General features: G+C 25.8%; 9 protein-coding genes and 1 non-coding gene across 10 annotated transcripts, besides 24 other annotated features; 6 read left to right on the top strand and 4 right to left on the bottom strand.

Annotated features, from left to right (window-relative positions):
• The first annotated feature begins 191 nt into the window (after positions 1–191).
• Positions 192–221: a sequence feature (AT_rich).
• An 87-nt stretch (positions 222–308) lies between these two features.
• CMU_016400 (CorA-like Mg2+ transporter domain-containing protein) lies at positions 309–1,868 on the bottom strand (the record flags this gene model as incomplete). Its single annotated transcript, XM_002140204.1, has 1 exon — positions 309–1,868. One exon carries the CDS (start codon positions 1,866–1,868, stop codon positions 309–311), a length of 1,560 nt encoding a protein of 519 aa, XP_002140240.1.
• Positions 1,869–1,959: 91 nt separating this feature from the next.
• Positions 1,960–2,009: a sequence feature (AT_rich).
• Positions 2,010–2,267: 258 nt separating this feature from the next.
• Positions 2,268–6,713, top strand: CMU_016410 (uncharacterized protein; the record flags this gene model as incomplete). The annotated part of the gene is made up of 1 exon (XM_002140205.1): positions 2,268–6,713. One exon carries the CDS (start codon positions 2,268–2,270, stop codon positions 6,711–6,713), a length of 4,446 nt encoding a protein of 1,481 aa, XP_002140241.1.
• Positions 6,714–6,727: 14 nt separating this feature from the next.
• Positions 6,728–6,768: a sequence feature (AT_rich).
• Positions 6,769–6,971: 203 nt separating this feature from the next.
• CMU_016420 (small GTP-binding domain-containing protein) lies at positions 6,972–8,078 on the bottom strand (the record flags this gene model as incomplete). The annotated part of the gene is made up of 1 exon (XM_002140206.1): positions 6,972–8,078. The coding sequence occupies one exon, from the start codon at positions 8,076–8,078 to the stop codon at positions 6,972–6,974; it is 1,107 nt and encodes a 368-aa protein (XP_002140242.1).
• A 550-nt stretch (positions 8,079–8,628) lies between these two features.
• Positions 8,629–9,135, top strand: CMU_016430 (uncharacterized protein; the record flags this gene model as incomplete). The annotated part of the gene is made up of 2 exons (XM_002140207.1): positions 8,629–8,805; positions 8,869–9,135. The coding sequence occupies 2 exons, from the start codon at positions 8,629–8,631 to the stop codon at positions 9,133–9,135; spliced, it is 444 nt and encodes a 147-aa protein (XP_002140243.1).
• Positions 9,136–9,204: 69 nt separating this feature from the next.
• Positions 9,205–10,287, bottom strand: CMU_016440 (uncharacterized protein; the record flags this gene model as incomplete). Its single annotated transcript, XM_002140208.1, has 5 exons — positions 9,205–9,538; positions 9,629–9,678; positions 9,743–9,930; positions 9,988–10,131; positions 10,194–10,287. 5 exons carry the CDS (start codon positions 10,285–10,287, stop codon positions 9,205–9,207), a joined length of 810 nt encoding a protein of 269 aa, XP_002140244.1.
• Positions 9,210–9,253: a sequence feature (AT_rich).
• Positions 9,680–9,715: a sequence feature (AT_rich).
• Positions 10,133–10,161: a sequence feature (AT_rich).
• A 140-nt stretch (positions 10,288–10,427) lies between the features above and the next one.
• On the top strand, positions 10,428–13,285 carry CMU_016450 (uncharacterized protein; the record flags this gene model as incomplete). The annotated part of the gene is made up of 2 exons (XM_002140209.1): positions 10,428–10,446; positions 10,614–13,285. 2 exons carry the CDS (start codon positions 10,428–10,430, stop codon positions 13,283–13,285), a joined length of 2,691 nt encoding a protein of 896 aa, XP_002140245.1.
• A 126-nt stretch (positions 13,286–13,411) lies between these two features.
• On the top strand, positions 13,412–13,902 carry CMU_016460 (uncharacterized protein; the record flags this gene model as incomplete). Its single annotated transcript, XM_002140210.1, has 3 exons — positions 13,412–13,421; positions 13,492–13,542; positions 13,622–13,902. The coding sequence occupies 3 exons, from the start codon at positions 13,412–13,414 to the stop codon at positions 13,900–13,902; spliced, it is 342 nt and encodes a 113-aa protein (XP_002140246.1).
• Positions 13,427–13,490: a sequence feature (AT_rich).
• Positions 13,548–13,620: a sequence feature (AT_rich).
• Positions 13,903–13,938: 36 nt separating the features above from the next.
• Positions 13,939–13,991: a sequence feature (AT_rich).
• On the bottom strand, positions 13,972–14,602 carry CMU_016470 (uncharacterized protein; the record flags this gene model as incomplete). Its single annotated transcript, XM_002140211.1, has 2 exons — positions 13,972–14,236; positions 14,322–14,602. The coding sequence occupies 2 exons, from the start codon at positions 14,600–14,602 to the stop codon at positions 13,972–13,974; spliced, it is 546 nt and encodes a 181-aa protein (XP_002140247.1).
• Positions 14,244–14,288: a sequence feature (AT_rich).
• Positions 14,489–14,519: a sequence feature (AT_rich).
• A 71-nt stretch (positions 14,603–14,673) lies between the features above and the next one.
• Positions 14,674–14,778: a sequence feature (AT_rich).
• Positions 14,779–15,052: 274 nt separating this feature from the next.
• Positions 15,053–15,105: a sequence feature (AT_rich).
• An 86-nt stretch (positions 15,106–15,191) lies between these two features.
• Positions 15,192–15,252: a sequence feature (AT_rich).
• A 68-nt stretch (positions 15,253–15,320) lies between these two features.
• CMU_016480 (centromere protein A, putative) lies at positions 15,321–15,853 on the top strand (the record flags this gene model as incomplete). Its single annotated transcript, XM_002140212.1, has 3 exons — positions 15,321–15,371; positions 15,424–15,481; positions 15,558–15,853. 3 exons carry the CDS (start codon positions 15,321–15,323, stop codon positions 15,851–15,853), a joined length of 405 nt encoding a protein of 134 aa, XP_002140248.1.
• Positions 15,487–15,556: a sequence feature (AT_rich).
• Positions 15,843–15,906: a sequence feature (AT_rich).
• Positions 15,907–15,940: 34 nt separating this feature from the next.
• Positions 15,941–16,026: a sequence feature (AT_rich).
• A 99-nt stretch (positions 16,027–16,125) lies between these two features.
• Positions 16,126–16,259: a microsatellite.
• An 89-nt stretch (positions 16,260–16,348) lies between these two features.
• Positions 16,349–16,646: a sequence feature (AT_rich).
• Positions 16,647–16,653: 7 nt separating this feature from the next.
• Positions 16,654–16,790: a sequence feature (AT_rich).
• Positions 16,791–16,830: 40 nt separating this feature from the next.
• Positions 16,831–16,864: a microsatellite.
• Positions 16,865–16,952: a sequence feature (A-rich).
• A 29-nt stretch (positions 16,953–16,981) lies between these two features.
• Positions 16,982–17,011: a sequence feature (AT_rich).
• Positions 17,012–17,099: 88 nt separating this feature from the next.
• Positions 17,100–17,178: a sequence feature (AT_rich).
• Positions 17,179–17,267: 89 nt separating this feature from the next.
• CMU_016490 lies at positions 17,268–17,352 on the top strand. Its single transcript has one exon. It is a non-coding gene; the product is annotated as a tRNA-Leu (tRNA).
• Positions 17,353–17,486: the final 134 nt, after the last annotated feature.

Genomic DNA, 17,486 nt, shown 5'->3' on the forward strand with positions numbered 1-17,486 from the left:
TATTTTACTTTGACCTAAATCTATTTATTGGCGGTAAATTATCCAAATTATTTATGAGAAAAAAAAGTAGAAAGTTTAAATATTTATTAGTTATAAACAACTTTATTGTGATGTATTAAATAATTAGAATGATAAAATTCTTAGTATTTTTTATCTTATTGTATTTATTTAACTAAAGAGGCTTTTCAATGTAATAATATATAGAATTTTTTTAAATATTTGGAAATCTTAACTAATAAGATAATTCACTATATAAGCTAAGTATATATATTTGTATCTAGTATTATCTTATTATTGAAGATAATACTTCATAATTGAAGCTTTCGGAACATTAATACTACAATAATACCTGCAATAACACATAGAGTTAACATTGTATATGCCATAAGCCAAAAAATATCTCTACTAGCTTCTAATCCACTCTGAATATTCATACCAAATATTGATGCAATTGCAGCTACAAATCCAACACATACATCAACAATATCAAGACTTAATTCACTCTTCAAAAATGTATTTCGGATTGTTGCAAGATGGATTTGCATTATTTCTACAGCATCATCCAATTGCTCATCTAATCTATTTACAGCCTTTACTAATCCCTCAATTTCTTGTTCATAACATTCTAGCAATATCTCGGAATCAATAAATGTATGGTTAAGAGAACGACGATCCCAACTTTCAGGTTTAGCCCAAAATTTGGATATCTCAATTCTAGCAAGTAAATCATCATCATCTAATATTTCTTTTAATGCTCCATATACACCATGAATTCTATCTCTTAAGGAATCAAGTCGTTTTCTAATATCATTGATTTCATGAATTTTTTGTGTAGATGTTGGATTACTCTCTATATGTTTTAAATTTTCTTGTGCTATTGCATCTATTGTATAATAACTATTCCACAATTGATAACATACTTCTACTAAACAAACTTCTAAAGCATTTAATTCTAATGGAGTTTGTTGATCATTAATAGTTTCAGTACTTGGAGGTGAAATTCCACCTATAATATTTTGTGATTCTTCCATTGCCCCATTTATAATAGAATGGAAATCATGGGTATTTTCAGAACATAATTGTGTTGCAAGAATTAAACGTTCAATAATTGATATATCAGAATATTCTATATTATATTTTGTAGATTGTATTTTACGATCATATTTATTATATTTCACAGTTCCTTTAGCTACAGAATCTTCAATATCCTGAGTTAGAATTTGTCCATGAAAGATCTGAAGACCTTCATCACCACTTCTAAATTCATCATCTACAGGAAATATTACAGTATTTAGTGGTAAATAATATACTTTATCATGTAAAATAATACATCTAACACCTGGCATATTAACAAGTATACAATTTCTTCGTATTTCAATAGAGGGACGTTCATTACCATGTCCTATTACTTGTCTAAGATCTCTTAAAGTAAGTGCACCTGCTGCCTTTTCTTCTAACAGTCGTTTTTCATTGTGAAGATGTACTTTACGAAGTAATTCTGCAGTACTCATATAATGTTGTGAGCACCTTCCATCTTTTATACATATAACTGTAATTTTTCTCTGTTTTTGGGAATATTTTTCAATCCATTGTCTTTTTGTACAGACCGAAGAAGATAAAAGTGGTTCTATATATGTATCAGTAGATAATAAAGATACAGAATTATTACCTAATCTATCTTCTTGTCTTGAATTTAGCTTTGAATTTAGTCTTGAATGTAGTCTTGATTTTGTTGGTATATATTCTCTTGGAGTTAATCTATTGATTAAACTTATCTTATCTCCAACCAATGATTCAGAACTAGTCTGAAATATTGTATTAATATTATTTAGTTCAATATAATCTTTTTCTTGTCCTTGAAAATCCATACCTTATTTTTATTCAAATATTGTGCATTATATAATTTTATTTTAAGATTTAGAATTTTTGATACTTTATTGATTTTAGCCAATACTATACTATTTATATTAAAAGTTAATATTCAATTATATTTATAATTATTTATTTAACTATGACCATATATATTGTCTTTTATTTAATGATTTTTGTATTACGGAGATCTTAGAGGAATTTTTAGATCTTGTAGGAACTCGATACCCCTATTACAAGCGCTTAAAATTTGACGTAGATAATTTTTTAGAGAGGGGCTACTTAAAGTAATATAGGGAAATCTCCAATGTTATAAATAATTCTACTGCTTATAAAAACGGCAATAATATTAAATATGATGAACTTTTATTTTTAAGTATATATTTGTGGCTATTATAATGACTGAACCTTTGGGAGGTAAAAATAGACCTGGTCGTGATATTATTTACCCTGTACCTAATCAGTACCTACCTCCCACAAATTTAGTAGATTACCCAAGCCATCCTCTTTTGAATTCTAATTTATTTGAAAATCCCCTATGTGGTGATGCTAGGCAATTGTTCACTATCCAAGATCCTGCACAACTACAAGACTCTATGACTTCTACAGCTCTAGTTGGAAAGTTAATGAGTATGTGTAGTCAAGAAGAGGTTATTGATAAACAAAAGACATCTACAGCTAATGATTTAGAAAGGCTGCCTGGAGTTTTTATAGAAGGTGATATTGAAGCAAGAATAGTAAATCCAAATTTGGCAGTGAAAAGTTTTCAAAGATCGGATGCATCACGTGTATTTCATGCATCTTTAGTTCGTCCAGTTTTATGGTGTAGAAGAGTAGTTCGAAGTTTAATAACTTATTTTATTGATGCTGATCATTTAAAATTACCATATTTATATCCAAGAGTAAATAGTATTACTAATTCAAGTCCTTTGGGTTATCAGTATATTGATATTTACAACTTTTTAAGAGATAGACTGAGAGCAGTGTGGCAAGATTTAACTGTACAACATGCTAATAAGCACAGAGGATTTTTGGAAAGTTTTGAAGTTTCATTTCGTTTTTTAGTATTATCTGAAGAATTACTATGTAATATTAAGGAATTTAATTCAGTACAAAATGGTTCACTTATGTCAACTTGCTTAGATAAATTAATGTCTGGATATAATGATGTTCATTATTTTTATTCGCGTACTACAAATAATTCGATAAATGATAAACTTTTGCATATAATTGCTTATGTATCTCCATTTGAAGCTGAATTCTGGTGTTATCGTATTTTAACAAGTATGAGTTTAAATTCACGTGGGACTTGTGATACAAGGATAATAGATATTATAGCTCGAATAAATCCAATGATTAAGGATCATATTTTAATAAAACTCAGTTTAGAAATTCACCAAGCCTTCCGGTTGGGTAATGCAGTTAGATACTTTAAATACCTTGAAAATTGTCTTACCTTATTTAAATGGATAATACAGGATAAATTACAAAGTGAAGGAGAAATGAATATATTTTATAACTACAAACATTGTCTTATTCTTATTGTAATATTACTAAAGAAATATTCAAATGTTGTTAGGGTTAGATATCTTAATGCATTACTATCTTCTCATTTACTAAGGAGACAAGGAATGCCAGTTCATATATTTTTTAAACAATTTGGATTTTATTTAGAAGATATTCAAGCTTTTAAAGTATTTTGCCAGAAATTTAATATATCATTGATTCAAAGGATAATAAAGGTTGTTGTTCCTATTCAGTCTATTCAATCAATTGATGAAGTCACTGATAATTCTTCCTTAATTGTTTCATTTGCATCTACAACTATTCCAAATATTGAATCATTAGATAGATTACGACTAACTCAATTTCCTTCACCAATTATTGAAAAACTCTTGGATACTTCTATTATTTCTCGACGTGATATATTAGATCCTATATTTGATCATTCTAAAGAAACTCAATTATATGATATTTATACATGTACACTTGCTAGAAAATTACCAGTTATAAATTTTAAGAGAGAAGCTTCAGATATTAGTATGACTCATAAATCTGAAATAATTAAGAGTTCAGCTCAATTAGATAACTCAATAAATAATAATACTGCATTTTTAAATAAACCTGAGAATCTTTCCAAAAACCTCTTAAATTCCCTAAATTCTCAGCAAATGGAGATGTCTAATGAGCCTAATACTAAGAATCAATTTTTAAATAATCTTAATATTATGCAAAATCCCTCTTATTCATCCAGATTAAATTTATCAGATAATAAAGATTCATCTATGACTCAAAATCCAATTTCAAACAAATTAGATGAAACAAATATGCAAGATACTCATACAGGTATGGATTTTCTTGCTGAAGAATCTAAATCCATACAAATAAACCAAGTTCATTCACATAGTAAGGAAACATATAATCCTAGTGAAGTAAAAAACCCAAGAAAAAGAAGTTTATCTTCATTTGACGAAAGTAATGAACAATTCGATAATTATGATTCAGGTTTTAACATATTGCATAAAAAAAAACTTATGGGAGATGAATACTTAGTATCTTTTAGTAATGAGTCATTTTTATTGGAAGAAAAAGATAATACTGAGGAAATAATCTCTTCTACATATTTGAAAGGTAATATAGACTCACTTAATAAACAAACATTATCTTCTATTGGATTTCAATCTATAAATACTAATATATTAAAGGATAAACCAGAACAAACTGAAAATAAGTCTAAATCTTCTGTTACTTCAACATCTAATTTTTATTTTGAGGATGGTGTGATTGGGATTTCTAAATGGAAGAAGCTAAGAAATAATCCAATTCAATCAAATGAATCATCTAAAGCGACAATACATACTGAAGATATGTCTAATTCATCTATTAGAGATACTATGATCAATTCTATATTATTGGAGGGTGACTTGTCATTACCAATATTACCACATTTACCAATATCGCCTTGTCGTATTGATACAATACTCTCCGCAAGTATAATTCACTTTATGGATACATTAAGAGATTTGTCTTTAGATATCAAATCTATCCTATTTAGTTATTGTTTAATATTTAGTGATATCGAGAAAAATCAGAATATATCACGATCTCATAAGATTTGTCACTACAATTTTTATACAACAGTACAGATGATGATTAGTGGAGTGACTTTTTGTGACATTTCAAATGACTTAGATTTGGAAATTGAAGTACCTTGGGTATCGGAAGCTACTGAATCTATTAAAGATCAATATATTAATAATATAGAGATTGTCGACATCTTGAATATTCAATATAATAAGTATAATATAAGAGATATTACTGATATAAATGAAAAGATATTATGCTATCCATATGTTACTCCTAGCTATCCTAATTTTTGTATATTGCCAATAGTACCAGATGTTATTATAGAAGACAAAGTTAGTATATTTGATGAAAATAATATTTACAACTTTATAGAAAGAAATCCAATAAATATTAGTCTATCTTTCCTGTGGAAATTTAAACCAAAGGGAACCTTACGAAATCATTGTATAAGTAGGAGCGAATTAAAAGATTGTAATTTTAATAAAGATGAAATTTTAACAACAAGTCAAAACATAATTTGGATACTACCCTTTCCATTGGGAATTATGAAGGAAACTGATTCAGATATAATTGGTGAGTACTTAATGAATTCCTTAGCTTCATTTGTCGTAAACCCATATAAGGAGTCAATGAGTTTAAAAGCTGAATTTACAAATTTGAAAAATACATGCAATATTGTAAAACGTGCTGAATATAATGGACCTGTTTGGAGACATGTAAAGATAACATTAGCATTTGCAGCTTATATACCGAAAACAAAGACTGCGAATATTGAACATAATTATATTTATATAAAGGATTTAGAAGATGCCTTATTAAATAATATTTACTCATTATGTCATGATAAGGATGACTTTGTAATATCTTCATATTGTTTCAAGTCAAAGGGTCCATTAAAATTTATGTCTTTCCTTCCAGGTTCATTATGTAAATTTGATACTAAGTGCATTGGATTTGCTTCATTGGACTTCTTTAATATCCCTTATACTTTATTTTATCCAGGTATTAAAGATCTATTTAGTGATATAGATTACTTTAAAGTTGAAAGATATATAGACAAATTGGTAATGTATAAAACTGATATAATTAGCATAAACGTTTCATCAAGTTCATTTATTCGAACAATATGGTTACAAGCATACCTAAATAATATTCGGAATGACTCTTCAAACAGTCAATTTCCTAATAGATTAATTGGCTCTATAATGGATGGATTTTACAAATGTTTCTGTCTCTTTATGGATGACAAAATTAATTGGTTACTAATTTGGAAATATTCTGCAAGTGAATGGGAATCAATCATTATTTGGATACATGAATTAGCTATTTACTTCTACAATAAATCAGAAGATTTTGAACATAATCAGTTGAATAAATTTGAATATACTACTGCTAATAGTTCTGCCAAATTAGCTAAAAATTTACTTGAACAATTTGATATCTGGATTGAGAAGAGCTGTGAAGATTGGCATAACGACACTTGCCTACCTTCATATATTTGTTTTCCAGAAAATGTATGGAATATTCTTAGTGAAGGAGTCTCCCCTATATCAAATTTACACAGTATGATGCCAATTGTTAATTTAATAGCGAGCACATATACAAATATACAAGTTCACAACTCAAAAGTAGCAAGTACACAACAAGAATCTTATAACTTCCAAAGTTCCATAGCTGATGAATTACTCAATTTTAAACGTTTAAAACAAAAAGTTAGTGAAAAACTTCTAAATATATTGTCAAGGCAGAAAAGTTAAGTTTAATGATATAGTTATTTATTAGAAATATAAAGAAAAAATTAATTAATTATTAGTATTCTTGATATAAAAAATCAATACTTAGAAATATCCAATTTTCAAATACATTAGAAGTAGTGGAATTCGATATATAATAATCAAATAATAAAATACAACTGATATTATTTAGTAAAGATTATTACAAGTCAGATAATAATAGATAAATTGGTAGTATAAACTTAATATAAGTATATTTTTAACAAATGCCCTTTAGCAATTTTACTTCTTTACTATTTGCACAACATCTTCATCCATCAATATGTGGTCTTTTCCTACTTTTTGAGGGTTATGTCTTACAGATTGACCCCAAACAAGGGCATACTTCATCTGAGGTAGTAGATGCTTATGAATTCTTGCGCAAAAGTCTGCTACAGATGATTTATTACGCTTAAGAATTACTGGAGCTGCATAATCAGGAATTTGACCTTTGGGTTTTGTATATATTCTAATAAGATCAAGGTATTCCCATATCTTTTCAATCAAACCATCCAAATTCCATTCATAATGAGCTGACACTGGTACATAGTGTGGACATTGTGATAAAATATCTAACTCTTCAATTGTTATCTGATCAATTTTGTTAAGTACATAAATACAAGGTATATATATTCTATTACCTTCTATAATATCAATAATATCATCAGCTGTAGCATCACAACGAATTATGAAAGTTGCATTATTTATTCGATATTCGGAACATATAGATTTGATTGTCTCTTCGTCAATATTTCTAAGTGTAGTAGTTGCAGTGATTGTAATTCCACCTCTATCTTTCCTTGTAAATGAAATATTAGGAGGTTCCTTATTCAACCTAATCCCAAAACCTTCGAGTTCTCTCTCAATTATTTTCTTATGTGTTAATGGTTTTAAAGCATCTAGTACTACTAAAATTAAGCTGCAGGTTCTACCTACTCCAATCACCTGTCTACCACGTCCTTTACCATCTTTTGCTCCTTCAATTATACCAGGTAAATCTAGTAATTGAATCTTAGCTCCCTTATAATTAAATACTCCAGGTACACATGTTAATGTTGTAAATTCATATGCTGCCACTTCACTGAATGTTCCTGTTAATTTATTTAGTAAAGTTGATTTCCCAACTGATGGAAAACCAATAAGACCTACTCTAGCCTCTCCAGTCTTACTTACATCCCAACCTTCATTTCCTCCACTACCTCCACCCTTTCCATCTGCTCCACTAATTACTTGAGCCCTTAGTTTAGCTAATTTTGCCTTCAAAAGGCCAAGATGGTAATTTGTCGCTTTATTTTTCTGAGTTCTAGCCATCTCAGTCTCTATTTCAGCTATTTTCTGTAATAAACTCATTATTTCAAACCAATTTATATAGAATCTGGCTTAATTAAAATGTAGGATTAAAGGAAATTTTACTTTTTTCTTCTTTTTTCACCTTTTCATCTTGTAATCTTGATAGTTAGCGCCTGATATATTTCAAATACTTTAGCGGTAATATGGGTACCGGAATATTATTGTTCGAGATCCAAGTTTTAGGAAACTAGAAAGGTTTTAGACATCTATAAACTAATTTAAGACAAAAAAGATATTGGGAATAAAAAAATAATATACTCAATAATCCACTAATAGTTTAAATGTTACAAATATTTTGTTACTTAGTCTCTTTAAAAGATCCCCAACTTAGATGTAGTAAAATCTTATTTAAATATACTGTGGGATGGTATAATTCACTGGCTTTAAGAAAATTCTGCAGAAATAAAAGATATCTCACTAGTGCAGTTAATAAATATTATGAGGATATCTGTAAAAGTGGAGTATCAGTAAGTTACTACACACCTAGTATAATTGTTTATACTCTTAATAATGCTTTTCATAGAGAATCTCAGACTTTGATACATTTAAAATGGCTGTATCAGACCCTCTTAATATTACTACAATCTACTTTTCTGCAGAATTCTCAACAAGCTCATTATCATTACTAAATGAGTATATTGAATTAAAACAATTATATCCCTCAATTAAGTTTCTTTTAGTTGATATAGATGAATGCCCTAGGGCTGCATATAATTATGATATTACAGTAAGTTCTTACTAATAAATAACAAAAAATAAAGTGAAGCGAAATAATGCTCAATTTATTTAGGATATTCCATCTATATGTATAGTAAGAGGAGTGGATATAGTTAATGAATTGATAACAAAAAAAGTAAATGGAAATATATTAAATATAATACAAGAGACCAAAATTATTATTGAAAAAGAACTTCAAAATTTGAAAAATTATACTTGGCCATCAGAATATATTAGGCAAATATTACCTCAATCAACTGGCTCAAAAAGTGCATATTGGCATCATAATATAGGCTTAGACAATTCTAATATTATAGATTTGGGTTGGTTAAGACCATAACTCAAAATTGAAATTACTTAAACTAATAATCTTCTACATATTCTATAATTCCATCTTTTATAATCTAACTCAAGTTATAAATTTAATATTTACTTTAATAAATTTAAGAAATTTTAATCTTACCTGGAAAGGTATAGTATCACCTTCAGAGTTTGTAAGAAAAATTACACTATTCTCTATATAAGTTTTAATTGGTTTTAAGATAAATCTGGAACTTATTAATGAATCCCATGAAGATCCTAATGAAGGTTCTATTCTTTTAGATGAATCTAGCTGATTCTTCAATTCCCCAGATAATGATTTAAATGTCATGTGATTAGTTACAATTACTGCTAATTCCATCTTTTTGGAAATTAGAACCAGTTTATTAGCAATATAATCTTGCATCTTTAATTTATAAGTTCTATTTGCTGAATATAAAGTTATTTAATAGCTTAATCACAAATATATAGAGTTTAAATAATACTTACATAAATTACATGTTCTAATTAACATGCTAATCGAGTCTATTATTATAAGGCCCAAATTCTTTTGTTTACAAATCTAAAATAAATTTATATTTCATATTTCAAATAATAAAGAATTATCATTATGATTACAAACTAACCATCTCTAAATTTTCCACAATATTTTTAAGCTCATTTAGATCAAATATACGAAGATAGATCACACCTTCAATAAGTTTGTTTACTGTAAAGGTTTTTCTTTCATCATTGTCTAACTTGTGATAAAATTTCTCTACCAGAGAATTTGCCATTTCTTTCAGCCTAAGTATACTGAAAGAACCCTCAGAATCTAAATATATTCCTAAATAATTTGTAAGGTAAAAAGAAAATTTAAAATATCAGATACCTATATATAATGTATTGCGATCTATGCCTCCAATAGATGTTGGGATTTGAACATTTAATGAGAGTTGTTTACATAAATTAGTTTTCCCTGATCCAGGAATACCACATAATTCTAAAATTCCCTTTCCTAATATTATCCCACCTCCTAAATATAAATAAATATTTTCTTATTTAAGAATTGTAGTTTTAATCCTTGAATAAACTCACCAAGTACTTTATCTAAAGTTTTATTAAATGTCTTAATCCTGTTTGAAGAGGAAGATTCATAATGGTATAGATCTAAAGCTGAGGTTCCCAGCATCTAATTTCCCTTTTTTTCTTTTCTTTTTAAAGGCAAGAAAGTTATGCAAGTATTGGGACAAAAGTAAATACTATAACCATACATAGCGCCTATATTTGTTACTTTTTTACTTTGATATGAAATTATAATTAAAGCTCAAAATGGACAATTCTAGTCCAGGTAAGTTAATATAAACAATAACTAACTATAAGGGACTAGCTAAGTGTACTTTAGGACTTTTCTTTTTTTCTTTATTATGAAAATGAGGCAATATTTTATCATAGTCCCATAAGGAAGAAAGAAAAAATTTAATAACAAAGATAAAATAAAACTTTTATTACTTTTAGAACAAATAGTCCGCATAAGATATGCTGAAGTACTACGTAACCTACGTAGTCCTGCTGGATCGGGCAGAATGATCCAAAATTTAACTTTGTTAGCTGAAGATCAAAGGCAATATGCACATGCTATAGCTAGTGTTATTCTGGAAGAAATACCACGTTCAGATACTCCTAGAAAATATGTACTACTATGTCTAGTTGATTCTATTGTGAGAAAGTGTCGAGCTGGGTCACAATTCTTTCCATATTTTCTACCTTATATAGCACCATACTTTGCAGAAGCCTATACAATAAAAACTCCACCAAATATTTTACGATCACTAGAAAAACTACTTAAAGTATGGTCTACTTCTTTCCCAAAAGATATTATGAAGAGATTATTAAAAACTACAAATGCAATTAGATCAAAACTTTCTGAACCACCATTAGATATAACATTAACTCCTCCTATATCTACAAATACTGATGATACAGCAACTCAACCTATATTATCCTCAGAAAATTCTCTTACTATTACTTCAGTTAATAATATTAAAACAAATAATATACCTAAACTTCAATCAACAAATACTTCATTAGAATCTGGAAGTTCAAATAATTCTGGTCAAATATCTAGTGATGTTGCAACTCAAATAGTATTAACAATACTTCAAGCAGTAGGGATTTCAGGAGATGAAATAACTTTTAGAACTTTAATAAATGATCCTAATGTTCAAAGAATTGCAAAATTACAATCTGAAGGTAAAACACAAGAAGCTCAACATCTAGTTAGTTTATTAATAAGAAATGTTGGAGGACTTCAACAAACATTACCAACTGGATGTATAAGTGAAACTCCTATTTCTATAAATAATCATACCCCTATTTTAGGTGTCCAACCACATTTTGAACAACCTAATAAAAGAATAAAACCAGATCATATTAATATTAATAAACTAATGGAAACTCAACAAATTAATAACAAAAAAGTGCATGATATACCTATTCAATCAAAACATGTTACTTTAAATACCCCAATACAAACAAATCAAACTTTACATTTAGGAATTAATCAAACAACTCCAATAGCTAAAAAGACATTTTCACCAAGATTTACAGAACCTTGCTCTGCATTTACGTCTGTATGGATGCAATTATTTAAATCAAAACCAAATTTTAAGTTACCTAATACATTAGAATTGATTCCTCCAAGTATAGTAGATGCAAAGGGAAATCAAAGTCTTTATATAGAAGGATTAGAAGTTAAAGAAATAAATCATTTATTTCAATTATATCAACAATTACAATCAAAAGTATATGCATCTACCAAATTCCGTAAAAAAGTTTGGTTACATTCACACTTTATTAAACGAAGAATGGATGGATTTAATGATTTTGATCTTCAATCAACTATTGGAATGTATTATAGTGATAGACCTAATCAATGTCATATTTGTGGATTTCGTTTTATCGATTCAAAAAAGAAAGAGGCACATTTACAAATTCATCTAACTAAAAATTTAGTTTTAAGACAACGTAAACAAATGGGTTCTTCTCAAACACTTTGGCCTAGTTTAGGAGAATGGATTTATGGTTCTGAAGGAAATGATCGTATTCCAACTAAAGAAGAACTTTTTAATGTAAATAATGACTATATAGATAATAATATTCATTCAAATACTAAAAATTTAACTCAAGAAGATAATATAATTGATACATCAAATCAAAAAATTACTTTAGAAGATATCCATACAATCCCAACAGGATTAATTCCTTCTGATAATAAAGTTATTGAAGATTCAAATTCAATATTATCTTGTTTTAGTAAATTTCTTAAAAAGTCTGGTACTGATACTACTTTTGTAATTGCTGATAATCTTATAAAATGTGAATCATTAAATGAATATAATAATCATTCAATTGATTTCATGCAAGAGAAGAATCAATCAAAAATTCAATTATCTCCTAAATTTAATCAACTTCATAATCATTATGAAATTAGAAAACAAATATTACAATGTGATATTTCAGATCTTATTTCATATTCTCAACAATTAAATCCTATGTGGAATGAAATGAAACAAAATGTTAGCATCTCATTTGCTCCAATAGATACATTTCATTTCGTATGTAGTATATGTCATGAACCATTGAAAATTCAATGGAGTTCAGATATAAAATCTTGGATTTGTCGTAATGCAGTTTTAGCTATCCCCTCTAATATGAATTGTTATCAAAAATTATCTCAACTGTTATTAACTTCAGTTGATTATCCAAAATCACATCAACAATTAAGTAAAATTAATGTTAGAGATTCTATTTATAATCAGATGCTTGATTTTATTCAATGGGATAATCATGATGAACAAACTAATTATCTTGATTCTACACAAACTTATCAATTCAATTCTAATTTATATGATAATATTAAATATCAAAATATAGAAGGAAATCAAGCTAAAGATCTATGGGATTCTTTAGGAAATCAATTTCAAATAGTTCATAAGTTATGTTTTACCCATTATTCAATGTTTACAGATTTGGCAAATTTAGTAGTAGATGGAATTAAAAATCAAATGGATCAACCCTTATATACAAAAGATAATATAGGAAATCAAAATAAAATACGTAGAAAACAAAAAGTTAAAATTAGATCAAATTCTGAAGTACCTAGAAAAAAATTTTCTTCTGTACAATAAGACAACTAATTATATATTAACTTATAACTTACAATGGCGCAGATATATAAATACTTTAATCATTTTATCTTTATTAAATCCGAATTTATTTAATATAACGGGATAATATTTAGAACTTTTAAAATAATGAATATAGGTAAGTTATAAATATATATTATCAACATTATAAAGTTATTAATTATATTAAAATCATTTAGTATTAAAAGGCCAAATTGATGATTCAAGATCTATTATATATAGGAAATATTCTAGATATGGTAAGTTTAAATATATTAGAAATAAATCTTAATTATAAATTCATTTCTTTTTTCAACAATTAATGTTTTTTATTATTAGCTCCTCAAATATCTGTAATTACTGAGTTAATTATTTTAAGTGGCATCATTTGTGGATTTATTGCTGCAATCTTTCAAATTAAATGGATGATGTTTTTAACTACATTTTTGATGTTATCTAGTATTTTATCATCTGATGGGAGTGATTATCAAAGAAGTATGATATTAATAGGATTTCTTGTTATGGGTTTTATGACTCAATATATAGTACCTAATATAATGTCACATATAGAATCTACTGATAATATACAAATGAAAGAAACAAATGAAATAAAATCTTAATTTTAGTAGAAATGAATTAGTTAGTAGATTAAACACTTTTTTTTTTTTTAAGAAAAAGAGTTTACAATTTTAATATTTATTATTTAAAACTATATGAATAAATCCATCTATATATATACAATTGATTGCAATAAATAATAATGGGGTATTAAGTGGTGGACGTATCCCATGTATAATTAATTCTACTTTGTCAATATATCTTATTGGTACTATATCAATGAAGATATCTTCAAATGTTAACAAATTTTCTCCAGATTTTATAGGGTAATATCGTAGAAGACTAACACTTGTTAAATTTATTGAATCTATAATATGTATTCTAATAGGCAAAAATCTTTTAGAAAAAAAAAAAAATTATATATATATATATATAATATATTATTTTTCTCAAATTTACTGATTTTATAATATAAACTTACTTAATATTACATCTTTTATCAATATGCCCAAAAAAACTTTGAATAATATCATCATACTGATTTGTTGATGAACATGTCATTTGAATCCAATCTATTAATTCCTCATATTTCTTCTTAGTAATAGATTGAAATTGTCTACAATTATTATCAGTTATAATTTGTGAAAGTTTTATTATATTAAAAAAATTTTTTAAAAAAGATGGCCAATTTATATAATCATCTATTAATTCATCATATTGATTATTTAATGATGTAATAACTTTACTATTACCAATGTTCATAGATATATGGAAATGTATTGAATCTCTGTTTTTACAGCATATATCAAATAAGACCCCTATAGGATATTGACTAAATAAATATTTTTTAAAAAAAAAAAATAATATAATAAGAAGTAATAAGAAATTTGCCATATTAATATTAATTAAATTATATATAATGAAAAAAAAAAAAAAAAGAATTCTTACCTTTTTAAAATAACCCCATAACTTTCAAACCAATATTTATAATCACTAGAAATATTAATAACATTCCATATACGATAATAATCCAAAATTTTATTTATAATACAAGCTAAATAAGTAATTCTAGGTACTAATAAAAATAGTATTGGTATATGTTCACAATTAGGAAAGTCCTTAGGATTTAATTGTATAGACAATAATATTAGACCACAATGAATTATTTTATAAGTAAAATAACTATCTATAATATCTGTTTGAATAGGAGTCATTAAAATTAAAAAAAAAAATCAAAGATAAATTTAAATTTTAAAATAAAATAACCGCTAGCGCCATTATATATATTTTAAGACCCACACGGTCTTAGGAAAAATGTGCAACAAGAGTTTCCATGTATATGGGAATATACTAATTTATAGATATAAAAAGATAAAATCAAATAATAAAATAGAAAATTTAATTGAATTTTTGGTACCTAAATCATATAGATTTGCGATATTTCCGCTTTAAAAGTGGTCAGTAGACCTTTTAAGAGCCAATGGCTCGCTCAAAAACCACAAGTAGACGCCATGGAAAACATCCTGCAAAGGTATGTTTTATTATTTTATTATAAACAAGTTATCTATATATATAGTTTTTAGTCTCCAGCTATTCCATTAGGAGGTAGTTCTACCCAAAGGAAATATAGAAGAAGACCAGGTAAGTTATATATAAAACTAATAAGTAATTTTACTTGAAAAAGAAATGATAATTTTTATTTAAAATAAATATTTAGGAACTGTTGCACTTCGTGAAATAAGACGATATCAAGCATCTACAGAATTATTAATTCCGAAATTACCATTTGCTAGAATTGTTAGAGAGACTACTTTAAAATTTGTACCACATGGTGAAGTATGGCGTTGGACTGCAGAAGCCCTACAAGCTATGCAATGTGCTGCAGAAGCCTTTTTACAAGGACTTTTTGAAGATGCTTATTTATGTACATTGCATTCAAAAAGAGTTACTTTATTACCAAGAGATATGCGATTAGCAAGACAACTTCGTGGTAGATATGGTGATTTTATATAAATTCAATGATATTAATATTTATTATATTAATTATATAACTTAAATAATTTTATGGTGAATAATATATTGTAGTAAAGTAAAGATGGGAAATAATAATAAGAATAATTTCTATTTATTTATTTAAATTTACTAGAAATTGATATATTGAAGTATTTTATTCTTTATAATTAAAACTCTTTAAGATATTTCATTAACTAGTAAAATATTAATACAGGTTTAATAATAATAAAGATATTATAAGAAACAATTAACTATTATGTTTATTACTAATAAATTTAATTTAAAATAACCTGATTTCATAATTTAAGTTAATATAATTAAATTCTAGTTATAATATTTCTTTATTCCCTAGTTTAATTTATTTTAAATTGAATCATACAAAATAATTAAAATTTATATTTGATTTTTTTACAATTACTATGAAATATAAATAAGTAATACACTAATTATTTTAACTTAATTATGATAAGTAAATATATTTGAATATAAAGAGAGAAAAAAAATAATAATTATAATAATATAAATAGCTCTTATAATAAATAACTAGAAATTATATAAATTCTTTTAATATATTGAATATATAAATTATTATAAAAATATAGGAGTATTTTAGCATTATTTATTTTAGGATATCTAATAATTAATATTAATAGTTATTACAAAATTTCAAATTTAATATAATAAAATAAATATTTAAATAGTGATATAATTAATATGTAATTTTTATTTTTTAAATAAAACATATTTTATTCTTTTGTTATTTTTATATTTAAAATATCTAAATATATTAATAGTAATACATTAATAAGAAATATTGAAAAAGTAATTTGAAATAATAATTATAATAATAGTATAGTATAAGTAAGTATATATTTTATTCTAAATTATAATAAATTCTAAAAGAAAAAGTATACTTATTAAATACTTTATTATAATAGATAGGAAAATAAAAGTAAGTTATTCTATTTGAATTTAAGTTTATTGTTCTTTTTATTTTTTTTTTTATTTTTAAAAATAAATATAATACTTAAATTTATATATATTAATATTAATAAAAGATATAATATAAATATTATTAAAAATTTAAATATAAATAAAATCAGATACTTTTTATATAGTAAATTAGAGAATTATTTTATTTATCATTATATTTAATAACATATACTCCTAATTTTATCTAAAATATAGTAAAAACTCTTCTTTTAATTACTTTAAATTAATTGTAACATTAATAGATAAGATTTGCTAATAATTATTTCTAAAAATATCTTAATTAGATAAAATATTATGAGAATTTATTAATATAATAAAAATTAAATATTTTTCTTTATACCCCTATTTATTATATTGACAATTTTATTTTACCTAATACCCTTATCTTAGTAATATTTATTAAAAGACTCCAGTAGTATAAGCGTGGATGGCCGAGTTGGTCTAAGGCGTTAGACTCAAGATCTAATGAGCATATGCTCCCATGGGTTCGAATCCCATTCCACGCACTTTCTACATATCGTCAAGGATCGCCGCTGTGGCGCTGGCGCCGCCCCTTGCTGATAAAAAAAAAGAAGAAAAAGAAAAGTTACTTTTTTATTTTTCTATTTATTATAGAATTAAGATGAACTAGAATATCTAT

The sequence above is a fragment of the Cryptosporidium muris genome, genomic scaffold (genome assembly GCF_000006515.1).
Source record: "Cryptosporidium muris RN66 scf_1106632373407 genomic scaffold, whole genome shotgun sequence".
NCBI lineage: Eukaryota > Apicomplexa > Conoidasida > Eucoccidiorida > Cryptosporidiidae > Cryptosporidium > Cryptosporidium muris.